The sequence below is a fragment of the Prionailurus bengalensis genome, chromosome C1, assembly GCF_016509475.1.
Source record: "Prionailurus bengalensis isolate Pbe53 chromosome C1, Fcat_Pben_1.1_paternal_pri, whole genome shotgun sequence".
NCBI classification, from domain to species: domain Eukaryota; kingdom Metazoa; phylum Chordata; class Mammalia; order Carnivora; family Felidae; genus Prionailurus; species Prionailurus bengalensis.
The window spans coordinates 216,182,349-216,205,835 of NC_057345.1; the positions used below are offsets into that span (position 1 = coordinate 216,182,349).

Sequence of the window (23,487 nt, forward strand, 5' to 3'; positions counted from 1 at the left end):
TGGATGTAGGCTATTTAGAGTTTCTGTTTTTTATGTCAACATTAACATTATACGCACCCTTTCTTTCCCACTCTTGATTTCTGTTTGTTGGAGGGAGAGTTGTAAACTTTGTGAGACGAGGGATGTCCTGGGGCTTGTTGACTCTCTCTTTATTCCAGCACCCAGAGCCATATGCCTGGCACAAAGTAGGCATTCTGTAAATATCCGCTGGGTTAACTGGTTTGCTGTTCCTGCATCTCTGCCACTTGGCATCTCTGGGAAGCTTTCCTGTCTTCTCCGTCCACATGGGCCTGTGTCATAGCTGTGCCATGACAAAGGAAGGTGGCTCCTGAGTCAGGCCAGCTAGCCTCAGCCAACCCGCATGCCATGCCCTCCCACGGTGGCTTGTTCAAATAACCTGGTGATGTGTCCCACAGCCCTGGTAGACAGACCTCTGAGTCAGGACCTGCCGGGGGGGGGGGGGGCGGATATTTTCAACTTTTTTTCTGTTTTGGTTTTTTAAAATGTTAAATCCTGTGGTTAGAATTACTCTTTTCAGTTTTGAAATATACTTGAAATACCAGAGGACTGCAGGAAGCTTGGTCAGAGGAAAGGGATGAATTGTTTAAAGTTAGGAAGGGGGGTTATACGTGGGGCGAGATGATCCCAAAAGGCGGTTGACGTAGTGTTTGATTTACCTGCCTGACTGGAAACGTGGTCTGAGATGTCCTTCCCTGGATTGCTTACAGATGCCAGCTCCGGACTGAGTATATTAATCACTCAGGGTTAGAGAAGACAGGGATCACTCGGGGGGTTAGACAGGACAGGGTGATTTGGACTGGGCATCTCTGTGAGGACGTGACCCTGTTCAGGTCCGGTGCCCCCCTCTCTCCTTTGCATCTCGGGGGCTGGGTCTGTGTGCACCTCCAGCAGCTGCAGAGGTTGGGTGAGGGAGCTGAGAGCAACAGCTGTGCCCCTCCTGGTCCCATGTCCTTCCCGGGCCCCTGCTGGCTCTCGCTGCTCCCCTAGACCACGTGGGGCGGAGCAGGCGCTCCATCCCTCAAGCATCCCTCAAGGGCCACACTGTGCCCTGGATGTGACTGGATGGCCAACTGTCTTCTGGCCCTCACTCCGCCTCCTACAAGCATGTGGCCCTGGGGAGTCGTCTGTCCTCTCCGGGTATCTGCGTCCCAGCGCGTGAAACGGAGTTAGGACAGATGGTCGCCCAGTCATAGGCATGTGCGTGAGTCTGTGACCTCAGCTTCCGGCGGAACCACAGCGGGGCCACTCGACAGCTGTGAGCTGTGAAGAGCAAGGGCTCACATCCAGCCGTCTTTGTCTCCTCCACCTCCTCCTCCTCCAGCTTCGCATCACGACCATCAGATTTGAAGCCTTCACTTTGTAGTGTCAGTAACATGTCTGAAGCCATGTTCCTCGGTTAGTCCTGGAGGGGGGAGGAGGTGGGTTGCCTGGGAGCAGACCGTGAGGGCCGTGGTAAGGGGTGGACAGGACCCACACCTCCGCTCCTGCTCCTGCTGGCCTCTGGCTTTGCTGGGAGCAAGACTTGAGCGCGTCCCCATGCATGTCGCCCTGTGGCCTCAGTGTGGGGTGTGGGCCTCTCACAGACAGCGTGGCTCCCAGACTGAATCGCAGGAAGATGGGGGAGCGTGGGACTCCTCCATGCGCAGCGTGAACCACCTGGAAATGTTCCCCATGAGGTGGGGACAGGATGGATTAGGGGAGTTGTGCTCAAGGACACGTCACGGTGGTATGTTCCACGTCCACGAGGGTTTTCACCCTAAATTGCGTAGTGAGTGACCCTTCGTGTAGATGGGGAGGTTTTGATTCTGTGAGTATTCATCGAGCACGTACTACCTGCCAGGCACCCAGGGATTCCTCTGGGGACAGAATGGAGACCCTTCCTTTGTGGAGCCAGAGGCAGGGAGAGGGACAAGGTGCAAATTCCATTTTTTTGTGGCACATTGCGTTTAACACCCCCACACCACATTCTCTTTATGCTCTTCCTCACATACACGTGACGAATGGTTTATACGTCCAAGGCTAGTGGCAAACTTCTGTAGAGGGCTTTGTGGGCTGTAGGGTCTCTCTGGCCATATGTAGCAGTTGGAGACAATATGTAAATAAACAGGAATGGCTTTGTTCCAGTGAAACTTACTTTACTAATTTAATTTAATTAATTTAATTTAATTAATTTTATTTAATTTTATTATTTTACTAATTCTTTTTTCCCCCTTTTCTCAAATTTATTTTTTAAAAAATTTACATTCAGTTAGTTTTCATGTAGTGTAGCAGTGATTTCAGGAGTAGATTCCTTAATGCCCCTGACCCATTTAGCCCATCCCCCCCTCCCACAACCCCTCCAGCATCCCTCTGTTTGTGCTCCATATTTAAGAGTGTCTTGGGTTTTGTCCCCCTCCCTGTTTTGATATTATTTTTGCTTCCCTTCCCTTGTGTTCATCTGTTTTGTCTCTTAAAGTCCTCCTGTGAATGAAGCCTTATATTTGTCTTTGTCTAATTTCACTTAGCATAGTACCCTCTGGTTCCATCCACATGGTTGCAAATGGCAAGATTTCATTCTTCTTGATTGCTGAATAATACTCCATTGTGTATATATACCACACCTTCTTTATCCATTCATCCATCGATGGACATTTGGGTTCCTTCCATACTTTGGCTATTGTTGATAGTGCTGCTCTAAATATGGGGGTGCACGTGCCCCTTCGAAACAGCACACCTGTATCCCTCGGATAAATACCTAGTAGTGCAATTGCTGGGTCGTAGGGTAGTTCTATTTTTAGTTTTTTGAGGAACCTCCATACTGTTTTCCAGATGGCTGCACCAGTTCAGACAAATAGTTCTTTAGGTGTTTTCCTACGAATATTAGTAAATAGTTTTACAAACAGTACGATTAGTTACACATACTAATTTATAACCTGTTTTTGAAATGTATTATATTATGAACATCTGTGTCCATGAATATACACTTACATTGTGCTTTTAAGCCTTGGCTGTATGGTATTCCCCTGTGTGATCATGGCATGAGTTTTTGGAGATTTAGGTTATTTGTAGTGTTTTGCCGCTGGAAGCACGCTAGGTTTTGTTTGTTTGTATTTTGCCTTCTGTGCCTCAGCTGCTTGTTTCCTGCCCACGGTCGGGGGAGGCAGTGTGGGCACCACCTGCACACCTGGGGTGCCCTTTGTTAGTGCTCCCTCCCTCCCCTGCCAGGGCCCACTGCCTCCAGCATCCTGCTCAGTGTGTCCTCCAGTCTGTAAAGTTTTCCACACTTGGAGCACATTTCAAAGCTTAATAAAGAAATAATCCCAAGTGTTTGTCATATTTCTGTTTTAGGTATAACTTTTACTTTTTGCTTCGTCTTGCTTTTTGTTCCTTTTTAAAAATGTACCGTCTGATGGATTACATGTGCTTTTGGCCTCTGGCCCGGTTGGCTTTGCTCCCTACCTGAGCATCCTGTGTTCCCGGGGACTGGTATCCTGAGACGGGTTGGGGGCTTGGGTGGGGCAGGGGGTGTTTGGCTTAGGCTGTGTGCTCTGGGCCCTTGGGCAGGTGGCATAGTTGTGGTTGGGGCCTCCTTTTGACCCCAAAGCTGTCCTGAGACTGGAGAGCAGTGCAGCTTTAGAGAGCAAGTGTCCTGTGAGCAGTTTGCGCTTGGGCTCCTCTCTGGGGGTCTGGCCACAGCAGTTGGGTACCTGGGGGTCTGAACCTGCATCCTGGGGCTGCTTTCACCCAGGCACCTCCAGGAGCTTGTTTGCATGGTGCTATTTTTGTGTTGCGTATGGCACTCTATGAGGAAGTCCGTTGTCTACGCACATCCCAGCTGTTTTGAATAGTCCGGGTCTCAGGGGGCTTTAAGGTAGGGATTTGTGTGTGGCGAATCCAGAGTTTTGGGCAGCATCAGAACAGCAGGATGTGAGTAACAGGAAGTGACAGAAATTACCGAATGCGCCAGATACTTATTCTTGGCCACCTTTCCGAGTCCCGCAGGCTGGGGCGCTATATTTAGTACAGTATTTCCAGGTTCCTGATCCTGCCCGGACACTGTTCCTTTGCTCCTCTTTTGGTCAGTGGCTGAACTTGAGGTGCCGATTTGTTACTCTGGTGCCTCTGGCCTACCACGGTGACCCTCGGGGTCTTGTCTGTCCGTCAGTTTTAAAGCTCAAGTTTTGTTCTTGCTGGGCCACTTCAGTTCCGACCCAGTTTTGAGCAGTTGGAAAATGTTCTCCAAGAGGGCAGGTAAGAGTCCCAGGTGTTGGGGGGCAGTAGGGCCAGGTGATGCTGTGTGGGAAGGCAGCTGAGAAGTAAGGGCTTAAAACGAAGTAAGAGGAAGGAATTGAAGATTACTGTAAGCATCCCTAGAGGGTTGATCTTTGTCTCGTATTTCTTAGAAGTGGAAGGCTGGGATTCTTAAAGCCATAGGCTTGGTGATGTGACTTCACCCACATGCTAGAAACCTCTTTGGTCTCCACCTGGTCAGGCAGAAAGCCTGCAGGTCGGGTAGACTTCTCTTTGATGAATTTCCGTTGTCTGAACGTTGTCACGGGAGAGATTTCACCCCACCATCCCTGAGACAAGTAGTACGGAGCCTGGAAACTTGTCTGTCCAGGCGGAGTGCTCACTCCTTGTTTGAAGTGCCGTTGACTCCAGTGATTCTCTCCCAGTGCTGTTGGACCGCACTTTGGGCAGCTGCTGACCAGATGCCCACGTGGGCTGCTCAGTGTCCCCTGCGCCCAGCTGTCCGCTGTGACTGCCATCTCGCCGTACGGGCAGCTGGGGAGCCTTGTCCACTCTGACCCGTGCTGGCCTGCGGACCGACCAGCGTCTTCCTGCTGGAGGACAGCAGGTGATGGCCCCAGCTGCCAACGGCAGGAGCATCCTGCTGCGTTCCCCCTAGAATGAGCCCGAGTGACAGGCGCTGACGCCCATTTTGCAGGTTGAGAAGCTGAGGCTTAGGGACAGGTCGTCTGCACCGGGGACTGTGATATTTGTCTGTCTGCTGTGTGGTACCGCCCTCTCTGCCACGTGCCCGTACCCTCACTCAGGCTTACTGAGTGGGCTTGTCCTCGAGCAGCAGGACGTGTATCTCCGTGTGCTTTGATAATCCTCGAAAAGGAAGTTTCTAGGGTTTGATATTAGCTTCCGGTGGCTGCCATCCTAAAGATTCACGGAAAGGGGCGTGTTGGAGAGGTGTTTTTGTTGGTCTCTAAAAGCTTCCTTCTCAACAGTCCAACCGGTACCTTCCCCTTCCTCCCTCCATAAACTGTCGGCCTTCTTTTCACACACTGAGCCAGTTCTTTAGAATGCAGGAGTCTGTTCTAGGGTGAGAAGCTGGAGGGCAAATCGGGAATAATTGTGTCTGCCGCGGATGGCACAACAGCCAGCGGAGGCAGCCGGGTGCGCAGTGCCCCAGGAGCGCCTGCAGGAGGGCATTACGTCGCTGCGTGATCGTGTGCGAGAACAGCACGGCGTGCTCAGACGCGCTGACGGTTCTGCTTCAGGGGCAGAATCTGTCCGCAGGCATGCTTTCGGGCCGAGCCATTCCCTTCTCCGAGGCTAGACCATACGCTATAAGTACTTAAACTGTGTGCACCGTGCATGTGTATTTTTATATGTACACATACAATAAACGATAAGCTATAAATGTAAGACATACTGTGTAATCTCAAGCTCTGGCTTAGGGGTTTTAGCATAGGTTTGTGCCAAAATGTTTAACCTTTAAAACATTATTAAATATTTCAGGCTTTCAAAAAGTGACACGGTGGACAACTGTGTATACTTCCCAGCCCAAGAACGAGAACGAAACTGTGCGGATATATTTGAAGTCTTTTATAGTCCGGATCCTGCCTCCCCATCCCCCTTGCCCCCCCTCCCCAGAGGTCACCCTAGTTCTGAGTTTGGTGTTTATCGTGTGCGTGCTTCTTTATCCTTTTTCTACTCCCCTATGTCGGTATAAACAGCATGTCATATTTGGCCGGGTTTACAGTTGTGAGTAAATGGCATCATGCCGTGTTGTATCTCCTGCAACGTGCCCTTTTTCCCCAGCGTTGCGTTTCCAAGATTTATCAGTGTGGACACGTTTGTCTTCAGTTAAGTGGCTCCAGGTTTAAAATGACTGATTCCCGATTCCTGGAATTAAGTCAGTTTCTGGGGAGTGGGGCACGAACCTCAGAACTTTGGATGGGTACGGCTGTCGTCTGAGGATCATGTGCTCAGTTGTGAGTGTGTGGCTTACGTAGTGGCCCAGCGTGCGGAGCATCCCACACTCGACCTGTGTCTTCCCAGCTTTGGCCGTTACAAACAGCACTGCCATTCGTACGCTTGCCTCCCCGGGTGCCCGGACACGAGTCTCTAGAGTGTGGCTGTAAGGATCGAGCTGTCAGGTGTGAACATCTTCAGCTTGACGAGATATTGTCAGGTTGCTCTCTAAAACTTAATTTTTTTAAAACTCCCACCAGCAGTGGTAATTTATGAGCGGTCTCATTTCTTTTCTTAATGTAGCCAGGCTCACAGCAAGGCGAAGACCCCATGGATGTGGTAAGGCATTGGTCACGGTCAAGATTTTGACCGATAGACACCTCAACCTCAGCGTGTCTGAATTTGAGCCACAGACTGCTCCCCCCACTTCAAGGCCTGTTCTCAGCCTCCTCCATCCCAGGAGGGGAGCTGATCTTGCCAGCTATTCAAGGGGTGCTTGTTGGCTCCTCTTTGTCCTGTACCCTGTCCAGCGTGTCCGGAAACCCTGTTGCCTTCAGGACGCCAGAGTGCAGCCACTCCCCTTCCCTTCTCTCTGGATGGCAGTGCCACGCACCCTCCCCCAAAGGTCCTGACTTCTGCCCGGCCCTGTACATTCAGTTTTCCATAAAGCTACCAGAATGCTGCTTTTTAAACCTAAGTCACATGTCCGTCTTCTGCTCAAAAGCTCCACCATTTCCCATTTCACTTGGCATAAAGGCCAAAGCTCTTGGTGGTGCCTGCCTGATGCTCCATGGCCAGTTCCTTCTGCAAGTTCATGCCTGGCTCCTCTGCCCCTGTTCGCTTTGTTCCAGCCACCAGCTGGACCACCTCTTCCCTTCCAGGTCCTTCCAATCTTTTCCAGCGAGGCCCGTGTTAACCCCGACCTCCTTTGTCTGGTCTTTTTTCGATAGATTTATCACCAGCCACTACTCCCCATGCTGTATAATCTACTATAGTATTTAGTATTCATTTCCTGTCTGCATTTGAATGTAAGCTCCATGAGAGCAGGGTCTTATCTGTTTCACCTGTCTGTTCAAGTGAAAGATTGCTTGAATTTATTTCTGAGAAGAAAGGAAGAACTTGGAGCCCAAACAGGAGGGTGGGGCGTGGGAGAGGAGGTGAAGCTCGCCTGTGGGGGACTGTCAGCAGAAGGACATGTCTAAGTGGGAGCGGGGACCTCGAGGGTCCTGTCTGGTTGGCGGTGGGATCTGTGGGTCTGGAGCTGGGGGAGCAGCTTGTCTTGCGGGGTTTCTGGTTGCTCCCCAAGCGCACCTGCAGTTGGGGTGGGGGCGCTGGGGTCGCCCCGTCCAGGAAGTGCGGTGCTGTGTGTGGTTCTGACATCCTCCTTCCGTGGCTGCAACGAGACACAGCTTCGTTGATTTTTCAAGCACTGTCGTGTGTCAAAATGAGTCCTGCCATTTCCGGTGCTCTCTTTTGTGGAGGCTTGAGTTCCAGGCCACGTGTCACAGCCGGATAACCGTGAGCTCTGTGACCTTCACATGTGCTTCCCTGCACTCAGGTATACGGAGAGGACCTGCTTTGGATTTCTTAGAGAATGTGCACTGAAGGTGTGTCCACATATTTCCTTGGCAAGTCAGATGTTTCATGAGTTTGCACTACCTACAAATGACTTTAACAAGATAAGATTACACTTTTAATTGATGCCGAGTGAGACCACAGATGCACTTGTCCTTAAAGAAATGCAACATTGTTCTGGAGTTACTCCCTGTTTTCCCAATTTAAACATATTAGATATTAGAAAATGTTGACTGCGGTTATTTTTAATTAAGCCTTTTATTTTGAGACCATTGTAGATTCACATGGAATTGAAAGAATACAGGGATCCTTTGTGTTCTCTACCCAGTTCCCCAGCGGTAACGTCTTGTGAAACTATAGTACAACATCACAAGCAGGATGTTGACATAGATACCGTCAAGAATGTTTCCATGTCCACAGGGATCCATCTGGTGCCCTTTGATAGCCACACCCACCCTCTTCTTTAACCTGGGGCAACCCCTGTCTGTTCTTCGTTTCTGCAATTTTGTTTTCTCAAAAATGATCTATACGTGGGAGAATACGGTATATAACCTTTTGGGATTGGCTTTTTTCCCACTCAGCATAACTCCCTGGAGTTCCCCTAGGTTGTTGTGTATTTGATAGTTGTTCCTTTTTATTACTGAGTAGTATTCCATGGAAAGGGTGTGTTGTGGTGTGTTTGATCATTTGCCACTAAAAGGCATCTGGGTTGTTTCCAGTTTTTGGTGATTGCAAATAAAGCTGCTGTGGACATTCATGGACACGTTTTTTGTGTTGAACACAAGTCTTCATTTCTTGGAGATAAATGCCCAGGAATGGAATTGCTGGGTCGTATGGTAGCTGCACGTTTGGTTTTTTAAGAAATTGCTACACTGTTTTGCAGAGTGGCTGTACAATTTTACATGCCCACCAACAGTGTGAGCTGATTTCCTTGCATCCTCTCTGGCATTTGGTGTTGTCACTGTTTCTTATGTTAAGCCATTTAGTGGGTATCTAGTAATAGTGCATTGTGATCTTAATCAGTATTTCCTTCGTGGCTAATGAGGTGGGATACCTTTCTTTGTGCTTATTTGCTTCTGCATATCTCCTGACAGCCCGGGGTGTAGTCTGCAGGGATGGACATTTCTACTTGGCCTTCTCTGGACACTACCTGGTGGGGTGCTGGAGTGCCTTGCTTTTGCCCAGTGCTGTGGGGTGGGGGCCACAGTGTTTTCTGTGGTGTTTGACTGGAGTAACGTGGTCATTGGCAACTCTACTGCTATTGATTTCTGTCCTGTTTGCCCGTTCCTGGTCCCACACCTAGGGAGAAGCAGGCCTTTGATAGGCTTTTTAGCTCTTCCTGGCTCATTGCTCTTTCTGGTTGCTGGCTTTCTCAGTCCCGCTCTAGGATGTCCGGGGTCAGCAGAGAACCCACAGAGCTGCACCATGTGTCATTCTGAGGCCCTGGGCCCCTGTCTGCCTGCTTCTCTCCACCTTTCAGAGTCTTTTCATATTTTTTTAAATATCTAATGTCCAGGGTTTTAGTGGTACTGAGCCAGAGGAGTAGGAAGAAGTATGTCTAAGGTTCTTCCTGGAAGCAGAAGTCTGCTTGTTACTTTTCTTATTTTTTGGACCCGCAGATTTGACAAAGCGTGTCTGAGCGGCCCTCAGTCCAGGCTGCATGTCTGCCCCGCCTGCACGTCGTGGCCTTTGGACCATCTCAGGCCCAGGGCCTGGTGTTAATCAGTGTTCAGGTGGTTTGGTTTGGCCCGTGGTTCCAGCACGACAGAGTCTGCAGGCTCTTGATCTTTTTGTCATTTAAGGTCACTTTTATGAACGAGAGGCACGTCTAGATAAATCTGTGATTAGAAATTGCTGGACAGAACATGGCTGGTGAGTCAGGGACTGCCCTTGTCATCATCTCCAGATCTCCTTTCTCCACCCTCTCATTTCAAGCTCTTGGGGAACCTGGTCAAAGAGGGGTGGGCGGGGCAGTGGGCAGATGACTCAGTGAGATGTCCCTGTCGTCCTTGCACTGGTGGCCCAGTCCGGTGCCCCTGCCAAAAAGGAAACGCACTGTGCCAGACCCTGCTTGTTCTGAGAGCCCGGGAAGACTGTTGGTGAGTGCCAGCTCCTCCCCCATCCCAGGCCCTCCGTGCTGGCTTTATTCTATTGCAGTCTTGCCGGGAATCCAGGAGGGACACTGCCCTTGGGTAGAGGTCAGGAGCCAGTCTGCCTGGCGTCCCGGCCCCTGCTTCCTTAGCCGTGGGTCTCGGGGCTTCAGTCTCCTCTCTGGACACCTGCTTTATCAGGCTGTGGAGAAGACAAGGTGTGCAAACACCTGTAAATACGCAGCAGGTTTCCCGAGACTACCAAGTGCCCGGCGTTGGAGCCTGCCACTGGCATGTGACACCCTCTTTGTTGTCCCTGTCATAAGAGCTAGTGTGTGTGTACTTCAGGAGTACTTCAGCTTTCTTCATTTGAGCATTACTTCTTTGTTCTCTGGCATGCCTCCCTTTTCACCTGTATTTCTCAAAGACCATTTGCCCATAGTTTAGGAACCTCCTTGGCTAACTCTCCCCCAGACACCGGGAGATGGTTTTGTCAGGCGGGGGCGTCTCAGATTTGTTTGGAGTAGCTAGGTGTTTCCGCATACCTCCTGGAAGACCATTTGTATGAAAGGATGGAAGCAAAAGTTCTCGTTTCAAGTAAAACTTCTAAGGCTCTATTTTAGAGTCTTTAGCATATATTAAGGCTTTATTTTGTTTTTCATCGTGGTAAGTCCACTCTTTCATCCCCAACGCCTATTTCCCCCATCCTTCTAGCCCCCCTCCCCTCTGGCAACCGTCAGTTTATTCTCTATAGTTGGGAGAGAAGAGTCTTGTGTCTCTTTTTTCCTTTGCTCACTTGTTTTGTTTCTTTAATTCCACGTATTCCACCAAATCATATGGTATTTGCCTTTCTCTGACTGGCTTATTTTGCTTAGCATAACGTACTCTGCTTCCATCCCTGTTCTTGCAAACGGCAGGGTTAAGATTTTATTCTTTCCTGTGGCTGAGTGATATTCCATTGTATGTAAATACCACAGCTTCTTTATCCATTTCTATGTCAATGGAAACAGGCTGCTTCCATATCTTTGCTATTGTAAATAAGGCTGCAGTAATCATGGGGTGCACTATCCCTTCGAATTAGTGTTTTCTTATTCTTCCTTTGGGCAGATACCCAGTAGTGTGATTATTGGATCTTAGGGTAATTCTGTTTTTAACTTTTTGAGGAACCTCCATACTCTTTTCCACAATGGCTGTACCAGTTTGCATGCCCACCATCATTGCAGGAGGGTTCCTTTTTCTCCACACCTTCGCCAACGTCTGTTGTTTCTTATAATTTTGATTTTAGCTATTCTGACAGATGTGAGGTGGTATCTCATTGTGATTTTGATTTGCATTTCCCTGACGATGAGTGATGTTGAGCATCTTTTCATGTTTCCAGATCTGTTGTCCATCCGGATGTCTTCTTTGGAGAAATGACTGCTGTCTTCTGGCCATTTTTAAATTTTTTTTTTTTTTTAACGTTTATTCATTTTTGAGACAGAGAGAGACAGAGCATGAACGGGGGAGGGGCAGAGAGAGAGGGAGACACAGAATCGGAAGCAGGCTCCAGGCTCTGAGCCATCAGCCCAGAGCCCGACGCGGGGCTCGAACTCGCGGACCGCGAGATCGTGACCTGGCTGAAGTCGGACGCTTAACCGACTGAGCCACCCAGGCGCCCCTCTTCTGACCATTTTTAATTGGATTGCTTGGGGCTGGGTTTGGTGTTGTATCAGTTCCTTGTATATTTTGGATATTAACCCTTTATTGAATATGTCATTTGCAAATATCTTTTCCCATTCTGTAGGTTGGTTGTCTTTAGTTTTATTGATTGTTTCCTTTACTGTGCAGAAGCTTTTTATGTTGCTGTAGCTCTAATAGTTTATTTTTGCTTTTGTTTCCCTTGCCTCAGGAGGCAAATCAAGAAAAATGTTGCTCTGGCCGATGTCAGAGAAATTACTGCCTGTGCTCTCTTCGAGGATTTTTATGGGTCTAATCCATTTTGAGTTTGTTTTTGTAGATGGTGAAAGGAAGTGGTCCACTTCCATTCTTTTGCATGTAGCTGCCCAGTTTTCCCATCTTTTGTTGAAGAGACTTTTCCCCATTGGATATTCATTCCTTCTTTGTCGAAGATTAATTGACCACATCACTGGATTTATTTCTGTGTTTTCTGTTCTTTTCTATTGATCTAGGAGTCTGTTTTTGTGCCAGTACCATACCGTTTTGATCATGGCAGCTTTATAATATGACTTGAAGTCTGGAATTGTGGTCTCTCCAGTTCTCTTTTTCTTTGTCAAGATTGCTTTGACTGTTTCAGGTCTTTCGTGGTTCTATTCAGATTTTAGCATTAATTTGTTCTAGTTCTGTTAAAAATGCTGTTGGTATTTTGATAGGGATTGCATTAAATGTGTAGATTGCTTTGGGTAGTATAGATGTTTTAACAATATTCTTCTAACCCATAAGCGTGGAATGTCTTTCCATTTCTTTGTTGCATCTTGAATTTCTTTCATCATTGTTTTATAGTTTTCAGAGTACAGGTCTTTCAGCTCTTTGGTTAAGTTTATTCCTGGATAGGTTACTGTTTTTGATGCAATTGTAAATGGGATTATTTTCTTAGTATCACTCTCTGTTGCTTCATTATTAGTGTATAGAAATGCTACGGATTTCTGTATATTGATTTTGTATTCTGTGACTACTGAATTCATTTATCAGTTCTGGTAGTTTTTTTTTGTAGAGTCTTTAGGGTTTTCTGTATATAGTATCATGTCATCTGCAAATAGAGTTTTACTTCCTTACTACTTTGGATGCCTTTTATTTCTTTTTGTTGTCTGATTGCTGTGGCTAGGACTTCCAGTACTGTGTTGGATAAAAGTGGTGAGAGTGGATGTCCTTATCTTGTTCCTGATAAGGGGGAAAAGCTGTCTGATTTTTTTCACCAATTGAGTATGGTGTTGGCTGTGGGTTTTTCATATATGCACTTTACTGTGTTGGGGTATGTTCCCTCAAGACCTGCTTTGCAGAGGGTTTTTTTTAAATCATGAATGGATGTTGTGCTTTGTCAAATGCTTTTTCTACATCTATTGAAATGATTATATGGTTTTAAGAAAATGTTTATTTATTTGGAAAGAGAGAGAGAGAGGATACGAATGAATATCCCAAGCAGGCTCTGCACAGAGTCTGACGTGGGGCTCGAGCTCATGAACCGTGAGATCGTGACCTGAGCCGAGATCAAGAGTCAGACGCTTAACTGACTGAGCCACCTAGGCGCCCCTGTTTTTTAATTTTTTTTAACTTTATATATGCATAATGAAATTATATGAATATTTATGTTCTTCTGTGCCTGGCTTCTTTCTTTCAGCATGTAAAGTACATTGTATTATTGGATTAGCAGCAGATGGTTCCTTGTTGTTGTTCTGTCATCGTCCCCTATATTAATACATTAATGCATTTACACACTCTACCAGTGCTGGGTGTTTGGGTTGTGTCCATTGTAGGCCTGTTAGCAGTAGTGATGCTATACATGTTTTTGTGCCTTGAGGAGGAGGATACGTGTTTGTGTTTCCGATGGGCGCTTGGGTGGACTTGCCGAGCCATGGGGTGTACAAGAGTTCAACTCTACTGTTTTAGAGAGTAGCTGTGCCCGACTGCCTCCCGCTGGTGCCGAGCAAGTGTTCAGTTGCTCCGCATGCTCACCAACACTCACTTGTGTCCATCTTTTCAGCCCAGCCACTGGGAAAGGTGTTCCGTGCTGGGGTTTTAATGCCCGCTGCCCAGATGACTGACAAAGTTGAATGCATTTTCGTGTGCCTTGTTGGTCATTTGTGAAATAAGCGTTCGAGGCTTTTGTCCATTTTTCTGTTAGTTGGTCTATTTTCTTATTGATTTTTAAATTCTTTCACCTTCAGGAGACTTTCGCTGAGTGACTAAGGACTCACACCTGTTTATTGCTTTCCTAGCCTGCCTCCGAGGAGTAGGAGAGACATGCTTCCTCTCTTTCCTCTGTGACCTGTGTTCTCTTTCAGCCTCCCTCATCCTTCCAGCGTCCAGGTCTGCGTGTGCTTTCACTCTCCAGCTCGTGGGTTTGCGTGTTGTGGTCTGTCACCTGGCTCTGCGGTATTAACTCTGCCCTGTCCCTTGGTACCAAGCCTGCTCATTCCAGTCATGGGTCCTGGCTCACCGAATCTCTGTGGTGTCACTGATTGGTCCTATCAAGTTCATGTATGACCCTGCTTTTAATTCGCATTTATCGTTTCAGTTGATTGAGTTACGTGAGCCATTTCTTCGCTTGAAAAACACAGAGCCTTTTTGGTCTGTAAAGTCTTATCCTTGGGGACGGTTTTACCTTTTTTTGCACCGTTCCTTGATTTTTAAGAGGGATGGTCTTGGCTACAGTCCAACAGAAGGACAGTTTTAATATTTGTAGGAACGTTCCTTCCCGCCTTCTTCCTGCCCTGCCGAGCTGGATGAGCAGCCGGGAGAGGTCTCATCCAGCACCTGCTTCTCTCCTGGGGCCTGTCCTGCCCACTCTGTCTCCAAAGTCAAGGGATTGAATGAGAAGCCCCGCCCAAGACAGCTCTCATTAACAGTCACTCGTTTTCCTTTCGACTGAAGAGGCCCTCCACCCTCACCTCTCTCGTGCATTGGTCCCAGGCTGCTGTTCAGGGAACAAAGAGGGACTGGCGGGAGCCTTTGCCGGGGCGTGTGATACTGCTAGCCGGTGTTCGGGAAGCTTCCCCCATGGCCGGAAGGCCGTTGAGGACCTTGCCAGGGGACCAGGGTGAGGAGGAGCCTTGTGAGGAGATTGACCAGTCTTGCGGGTGGCTAAGAAATAGGGACTCTGTCTCGAAGGTGACAGAATGTGCTGGGAGAGGAGCAGGAGAAGCAGAGAATCTTCTGTGACAAATCTCATGATCTGGGACGCGGACTGTTGGCACTTGAATGGTGTCAACTTGAATGGAGGGAGGTGTCACGTGGTCCTATCAAACAGATAATGCCCCAAGGTCAGGCTCTAGAGTCTGAAGCAATGCCAAGAGTGAGTGGCAGGTGCGTGCACGTGAGAACACGCTTCCACGCTCGGATGACCCTGGGGCGTGACACCGTCATTACGGCCCCAGTGTCCAGAGGGGCATGTGGAGGCCTGGCGAGGGGAGTCAGCTGCTTCAGTTACCCAGCTCGTCAGGGCTTCAGACCTGGAGGTGCGTCTTAAAAGCTGTGTGTTGGGCCCTATGCGAGTCCTGTGCATGCTGGTCCCATTCGATCCCATAACAACCCAGGCCAGGTAACTTTATCATCCCCCTTTTCCAGAATAGAAATGAAGACAGTCTGCCCATTTTTCCTGGCTGCTCAGTGGCTGGGTGGGGTTCAGATCTGAGTCTGAGGCTTCTTCAAACATGCACAAGTAGGAGTTTTTTTAAAAAGGCTGAAACCAGGTTCTTGGATATTCATCCATCAGTGTTTACTCCCTGTAAACAGTCACACGGATTGAGGAAGTGAGGTCATCTGTCTTTTGTTTCATTAACTTAAACACAACAGTTTTGTCTGTAACTTGCTGTCCAGTGGTGCCCAGTACTCACAAAGCTATTCCACGAAACCTCTCTCCTTTGGCACGTGGAAGATGGTTGACCCAAAGATTCGATGACATAGCTGAATTCTGGAATAATGTGGGTACTTCATCTTGTAAAGATTGTTACCGGACCAGCAGAAACAAAACCTGAAATAGAACGGACCTAAAAAATGTCATTGTTCTCTTCTGTAGCTGTCATGTTGCATAACTCTGCATAGAATCCCTGAGTTATAAAAAATATATTCTCTTCTCTAACTATGTTTATTACACCGATAAAAATGCTTAAATATTAAAACCCACCCAAGAATGAATGAAAAGAAATGTTTGCTGAGATTTTATAGACGGTCACTGATGAAAATTCCATAAGCACCGACCCCAGGCCATTGGCAGTTGCCAGCACTCCCATGGCCTTCTGTGCAAAGCACCCACCAGCCCCATTCACACTACCGCTTTGCCTTCAGGGCCCGTGTCAGTGTCTGAAATTGTTTTCTTGTTTCTGCCTTTCCCCAGTATAAGTTCTCTGTGAGTGGGAACCTTGCCTGTATAGTCTTAGAATCTCAGGTGTGGAGCAGACACTCATCATGCACTTGCCCAGCAGATGCTGGGATGTGGGCTCCTCGTGGCACTGTCCAGGTGTAAAGGAGTGTGGCTGTCACCCTCACCCCCGCCCTCAGGAGGGCACCCAGCTTCTCTGGTTCTGTTTTCTCTGTCCTCCAGTCTCCCCTCCCCCTCCCCTAGCTTCCCTTCTTTCTACACCCAGTTTGGCCCCTGTGTGTAGTTATCCCTGTCACCTTGGTGACGTGAGAGAATGAACCATGCATTTGTGACCCAGCTCTAATTATAATTAGCCCCTTCTGTGATTAAGCTTTATAGGTGGTTATAGAAATCACCAAAGAGATAATCTGTAAAACACCATTTCTAAGTTTTCTGAGCCAGAAACATGATCATCTAATAATATAAATTAAAGCTAGAAGATGGGCAGAGATCCAGAAGTTAACATGTTTTATTGGTGCAGCCTTGGGGAAGCAGGCATTTTCCTAACACTGCTGGTGGGAATGCAGACAGCACAAGCCCTGGGGAGGGATTTCAGCTGCAAAATTACAAATGCGCTTATTCTTTGTCAGGGCAGTTCTGCTTCTAGGAACTTCTCCCCCACATACACTGGGAAGCACGTGAGGTCTGTGCAAAGGCCATTCATTGCGGCACTGTTTGAGATAGGAAAGGATTTTCAACAACAGAAGATTTCTATTAATAGAGGGGCGCCTGGGTGGCTCAGTTGGTTAAGTGTCCAACTTTGGCTCAGGTCGTGATCTCATGGCTTGTGAGTTCGAGCCCAGAGTCAGGCTCTGTGCTGACAGCTCGGAGCCTGGAGCCTGCTGCTTCCGATTCTGTGTTTCCTTTCTCTCTCTGCCCCTCCCCTACTCACCCTCTGTCTCTCTCAAAAATAAAATAAACATTAAAAAAAAAAAAGATTTCTATTAATAGAGACCTGGTTGAATGGACTCTCGTGCTCCTGTCCAGCAAAGCTCCGTGCAGCCCTAAGAAAGAGTAGAGAGATGCTCCATGTTGCGAAGAAGAGGTGGGCGAGATAGTTAATTAGGTGAAAAAGCAGAGATGGAGAAAAGTGTGTATGATATACTCCTGTTTTAGAAGGGGAATATGAATATATGTATGTGTTTGCATGTGTCTTAAAAATGGAGGGATAAACCATACTCTTATTTACTTTTATAAAGCTGCATATGGGGAAGGGAGGGACCCAGGGTGGAGGGGACCGAAGGAAAAGCTGGACTTCTGACTATACCTTGTTTTGTGGGTTTGACTTTAGAACCATGCAGATATTTTACATCACTGTAAAACGGAAGTACATAAAAGGTTATTTTTCTAAAATTTTGGTATTCACTATCAAATTTTTTCCCCAAAATATATATCCTGTTGAGTTTCTATCATTGCTTGAGGAGAACTCTTTTCTCCCATACTTTTGCCAACACTGGATTACCGTCTTTCAGAACTTTGCCAGTCTGTTGGCAGACTGTTGGCTGTTTTCATTCGTGTTCCCCAATGACTAGAGCACTTAAGCATCTTTTATTTGTTAGCCCTTTTTTACTTCTTCTCTGAAATGCAAGTTTATAACCTCTTTTTGTAAGAAAGACTTTTCTATTGGTTTGTAAAAACTCTTTATATGTTGTAGATACAGTTTACATTTGTTGATTATCACCAGGTTCCTGACCTCATTTCCAGTTAAATTGTTGAGGCCCTTCAGTGTAGTAACTGGTTGTTTTTTCTCTTGTCACATATCACAAGGTTTTGTACAAGGACATCATGTATGGTGCATTTGAAGTACACCATTCCTAGAGTAACTTGGACCAATTTCCCTAAACTGGTCATGTGCTGGACCTTAGTTTGTGAGCTCTTTGGAGTGATGGCAACTGTGTTTTCTTTTTTCTTTTTAAACGCTTCCTGTGGCTTATTACCATGTCTGAGTAGCAGGTGGTTGGTGAATGCCCACTTACTTGATTTTTGGTGAATGTATACATTGAATTTGATTGTCTTTTTGGTTTGAGATTTTTCTTGATTTTTAATGACCCACGATAATCATTTTTGTGTTGTGTTCAATTGAGAATCTGAACGAATCGGTCATTTTTCATAAAAATGTACACACACACACACACACATAACAGAAGGAGATGTGGAGAAGTTTTGCAGCGGTTAGCATTTGTCCTTTGCTCTCGCTGTACCGCCTGGTTCTTGTTTCGTCCCACAGGTCATCACTCCATGTAGGAAGCTCATCTTATGTGCTGACCACAGGAAAGAGATGGAAGACTGGATTGCAGCGCTGAAGACCGTCCAGAACAGGGAGCACTTTGAGGTTCAGAAAGACAACTGTCCCTCCTTGGGGCCCGCCCCTGAATACTCTGCCGTCCCAGTATTTCCACGTGTGGACCGAGCAGCCTGGAACTCACTTTCTCGTGTGTTCCTTGTAAAATTTAGGCTTGCTGCTCGACCTTTTGGCTGAGCCTGCCCTCCTCCCCTCCCCTGGATACTTCATTGAGTCCCATTCAAGAGTGTCAGAGGGACAGCTTACCTTTGCCATCTTTATTTTGTTCTTGCAGCCTTCCCAGTACAGCATGGACCATTTCTCAGGGATGCACAACTGGTACGCGTGTTCCCATGCGCGGCCGACCTACTGCAACGTGTGTCGCGAGGCTCTGTCTGGGGTCACGTCGCACGGACTGTCCTGTGAAGGTGCGAATGGCGTGGGGTGCCGTGAGAAGCGTGGCCGGATGTTTGCCTTTATGAAGCCTTAGAAACCTTAGCATGGTCACCACAAATCAGTCCGTGTAAAGTGATTTCTGGGACTCCGTGCTTACTTAATTGTACCTACTGAGGAGTTTGATAAATGATCTTGGGTAGTAACAGACAAAGTGGAAAGAAGGGAAGTGGTAAGGACACACGAAGGAGAAACATTAAAGGGACAGAGGGAAAAGAGGTTAAAAGTCTCTGTCGGCCCTGAGGTGGTTATACCCGCCGTGGGTAAACCAGGTTGTGGCTAAACGGTGAAACCTGGTCTTCCGGATGCGGAGGGCGGGTTACAGCGGTCGTGCAGGAGCAGGGGGCAGGAGCAGGGGTGGTCGAGCTCTGGTCCGTGGACCAGTTCCCACCTGCCGCCTGTTCTGGTACCACCTGTGGGGTTAAGAATGGTTTGTACATGTTAAGTGGAAAAAATCAAAAGATGACAGTTTTGTGACATAGGGATCTTGTCACATTTAAATTTCGGTGTCTGTACATGGGGCATGGCCCGCGGTGGCCCTCGTGCTGCTGGGCGGGGTTGAGGAGTTGGGGAGTTGGGTCAGAGCCTGTCCTGGATGCCGGTCTCACTGTGATCAGACTGTGCACGCCCCGGCTGTTCAGTTTACAGCATGGGGAGCGCGCTCCGTGTTCGGTCCCAACGGTCCTGGAGGAGCAGGGCAGCCGCCTCCTCCAGCATGGGAAGCACCGTCTCGAATGGGGCTTGAAGGTCCCGTGTCTGTTCTCTCACAGTGTGCAAATTTAAGGCCCACAAACGGTGTGCTGTGCGTGCAACCAACAACTGCAAGTGGACCACGCTGGCCTCCATCGGGAAGGACATCCTTGAGGATGAGGACGGGGTACGCATGGGGGCCCTGTGCCGGGCTGCCGACCCTGCGCAGACCTCCCCGCCTTGTGCCGGCGCCGGCCAAAGGGAGCCCCGTCCCCAGGCCCGCGCTCGCTCCTCTGGCTCGCAGGCTTTCGTGCGTGTTGGGGGCCCGGCATGGTCCAGCGCGCCCCGGCTCCTGGCCGGCTCCTGCAGGAGACCCTTGCAGGCCCCGCCCCGCCCCGCCCCTGCTTGTGCTGTGGAGGAGGCTGCAGTTGAATTTATTTGAGGACCTTTTTGCCTGAGGGCTTCCTCGTCTGAGCGCCCACGTCTTTGCGGTTCGCAGATCGCCATGCCGCATCAGTGGCTGGAAGGGAACCTGCCCGTGAGCGCCAAGTGCACGGTGTGCGACAAGACGTGCGGCAGCGTGCTGCGCCTGCAGGACTGGCGCTGTCTCTGGTGCAAGGCCATGGTGAGTGCGTGCAGGCCCCGTGCCCGATCCCATACACGCCCGGATGGGGTCGGCAGCTCAGCCGGTCCTGGAGTGCCCACTCCCATGGTGGCAGGGACAGTCGCGGGGGATGCGGTGACCCTTGTCATGCGTGGGTTCTTGTTTCAGGTGCACACGTCATGTAAAGAGTCCTTACAGACCAAGTGTCCGCTGGGCCTGTGTAAGGTGTCGGTCATCCCACCCACAGCGCTCAACAGCATCGATTCTGACGGTGGGTGCCTCACACTCTCCTGGCTCACCCGTTTCCTTGGCCTTCTTTCTCCATGCCCTCTCCCCTCTGCCATGCCAGCATTGGTCACACTGGTGATGTGGGGATGTGGTCAGGAAGAGGTCAGGCCGGGCCGCTGTGGGGAGAAGATATGTGCAGAGGTGGTAAACGGGGTCCTGATGGCTGCGGGGCACACGCGGACGGGAGCCGGCGCACTCGTGCTGTCCCATGTGCTGGCCTATCCGGCGGCAGAAGTGGTCAGCGTGCTGTTCCGTACCTGCTCACTGTCCAGATGGGAGATGATGATGTATGCTAGCAGGTGTTGGTAGAAAGGTGGGAAGCTGGGGGAACTAGCTCCTCCAGACGGAGAGCAAGAGGGAAGGACAGTGGTGAGGTGCACGGTCATGTAAACGTAAGGTCAAACCGGATGGGACTCCCGTCCTTCTTCGTAGGGAATGGCGATGTGGAGATCTGTTTATTGCTCTCTTGCTGGTGACTGGACGTGTATGTGTAAGTCACAGGTCTCTTTGGGGTGTCTGCTGCTTTTTATATGATTGACTGTGCTCCCGGAGTCTTTGATGGCCCTCTGATTTTCTCCCCTCCCTTTCCATTCTCATGTCCAGGCTTCTGGAAGGCCACGTGCCCTCCGTCCTGCACGAGCCCGTTGTTGGTCTTTGTCAACTCCAAAAGTGGGGATAACCAGGGTGTGAAGTTCCTCAGAAGATTCAAACAGCTGCTGAACCCTGCCCAAGTGTTTGACCTCATGAACGGAGGACCACACCTTGGGTAGGAAGCTTACAAAATCGATCTCTCTTGGAGTTCAAAACAATTTTGAAGATAATGCATGCTTATGAAGAAAACATTCAAAGATACAGAAAAATTTAAACAGGAGATGAAAATAGTCTTTGTTGAACCATCCCCTCCCTAGATTCCATCAGCGGAGGCACACACGCTTAACAGCGAGTACAGCTGCGGGGCTTTCCAGCTTTCAAAAGCGTGTTTCACTTGTGCAGACGCACTTTTAAGCCGGGTTACCTACCGTTGCCTCCTGTGTACCGCCTGCTCCTTGCGTGTGTCGGCATGGACATGTTTTTATGTCACTGGTTACAGATCTGCCTCGTTCTTTTTAATGGTGCATAGTACTAAGGAGGATATTTTCTCCGGTGAGGCCACAGGGAGATCCCTTATTGTGGGAGGGCACCAGAGGTCTGTTACCTTACAGGTGCAGTGACGCATGCAGATATGTGAAGTCCAGTGTATGGGGCAAACTACTGATGCCTTTTATCTGCCAGCTGGAGGTCTGATGGGTGTTCTTCCTACTTGTGCACATTGTACAGTTTGTGGAGAACATCTGCTGCTGTAAATGGTGTCATTTGAATGAACTCTTAGCCTCTGTGCTTGGCGGCATCAGTTCAAGGTAGCGGCTCTAAGAGGCAGCCTTGCCTGGAAGGGGGATTGTCCAGGAAGTCTGTCGGGGAAAGTAGAACGCGTTCTCTGGTGTGCATTTGTCTCCGAGGCTCCTCGGAGTGTGCTACTTTGCAGCCAGATGTTGCTGGAACAGGAGCCTGGGTGCCTGGCGGAGGAGAGGAACGTGCCCACTGGCCCGTGGGGGTCTGGCATGTTGCTTTTGCCCCCTGGGAGCAAGTCTCTGTTGGGGAACAGTCACAAAGGGCAGCTTGCTAGCCTGTGCCCCAGAGGCGGTGCTCCGTAGGTTTCTGCGGATAGACCGATGGACTGCGGGGGCATGTTCACTATTGGCTTGATAAAGAGTCATAAAAAAAAAAAAAAAAGAGTCATTTTGGTTAAAAAGGGGACAGGCGCAGGATCACAAGCCCTTGTATCCCAGACAGGGCCGGCTGTTACCCAGCACGGCCCCAGGGTTGTTGGGTGGGTGCTGGGGGGTGACGAGGGACACAGTGAGCCGTACGGCACAATCAGGGAACGGCCGTGTGCTTGTCTTGGCGAGCCCCCAAGCCCCCGCAGGAGTCAGCTGGAGATGAGGCGGCTTCAGAAGCCCCCGCAGAGGTGCAGCGGGGGTTGGTTTAGTAAGTTCCGGTTGCTGGGAAGCAGCCTTGACCTCCTGTTCCTCACCATGAAACTTGGAGATACGGCTTCATTTTTCTGATTCCCAACCTGGACGTATCACGTCTTTTCCAGAGAAAGAAGGCCCGAGAGAGGCCAGTGTTCCCAAGGCAACGCCCCCTGCCCATTTCGCTTGAAGGTCAGGTGCAGCCTTGTTGCTTCAGAACCTCAGCTCTGTTGTGTATACCCGTTTTGTGCAGTGTCACTCACCCCTGCTTGTTTTCTGGGGGACTTCTGGCTTGGACTCTGTCAGACGCAAGGCTGAGTGGGGTGGGGTCCCTGTCTTCACGGTGCACGGCACACATACAGGTAGTCAAGGTCACAAGACCGGGCAGTCTGTCCCTGGCCAGGCTGATGGGCACCTTTTTTGGGAACCCAGGAAAGAAGCATATAAATTAAACTGGAGAGTCTCAGTTTCTCTGCTGAGCTGGCATTTGAGGAGAGTTAGTGTTTTAATGGCAGAGAGGGAGGCAGGGTACCTACTAGACAGAGGGGGCTGTGTGTGTAGGGGGTGTGGACGTGGTGGGGTGGCTGGTGGAGTGGGGGCAGGTGGCACTGGCTGAGAGGTTTGAACCTTTCCTAGAAGCGAGTGGCAACTTCTAAAGCTAGACCCTGGATGAGACTTGTTTTGGGAAGGTCATGCTGGTGGCACGAATTGAAGGTGCCCGAAGGAGACACGAGGTAGGTCGGAGGCTCTTGTAGCGACTACGAGAGAGGCGCTGCACTCCGAGGGACGATGGGGTCTAGGCCTGTAACCGAGGTCGATGGTGCTGCCATTCCCTGAGGAAGGAAGCCTAGGACGAGGAGGTGCCCATGGGACACTGGCTGGTGCATTCTGGTAGACAGGTGCCGGTATCATCCTTCAGGAAGGCCTGGAGGCCATCATTCAGGGTCATCGCTATCTGTGTGGCCCCTGAAAGCCGAAACGTGGATAAAGTCTCAGGAGGAGGGTGGGGCATCAGCAGAAGGCTGTGGGGTGTCCTGAAGGGCCATGCACGTTGGGGGGGGGGGGGCGACCAAGATGAACACAGGAGGGAGACGGAGATGAGCTTTGCGGGGAGTGGGACAGGCCTCCTGCCCAGGACGGAGGGGCCCATACAGTCCTGCAGCCTGGGGCTCCTGAGCTATGTGAGTGAGGGGCAGTGGGCGCAGAGGTGTGGG

The 23,487-nt window shown here is 49.4% G+C and overlaps 1 protein-coding gene across 4 annotated transcripts in view; it reads left to right on the forward strand.

Annotated features, from left to right (window-relative positions):
• Positions 1–23,487, forward strand: part of DGKD (diacylglycerol kinase delta) — a 110,405-nt gene that overhangs the window by 53,295 nt on the left and 33,623 nt on the right. For 2 of the 4 annotated variants that reach the window (XM_043578205.1, XM_043578206.1), the window contains exons 4-9: positions 18,176–18,280; positions 18,525–18,657; positions 19,453–19,559; positions 19,872–19,997; positions 20,145–20,247; positions 20,868–21,030. In XM_043578205.1, the coding sequence (XP_043434140.1) occupies positions 18,176–18,280; positions 18,525–18,657; positions 19,453–19,559; positions 19,872–19,997; positions 20,145–20,247; positions 20,868–21,030 (737 nt within the window). Of the gene's footprint in view, positions 1–4,108; positions 4,252–15,382; positions 15,388–15,755; positions 15,759–18,175; positions 18,281–18,524; positions 18,658–19,452; positions 19,560–19,871; positions 19,998–20,144; positions 20,248–20,867; positions 21,031–23,487 lie in introns of those variants that run through there. The other 2 variants (XM_043578207.1, XM_043578208.1) reach the window with 2 other exon arrangements.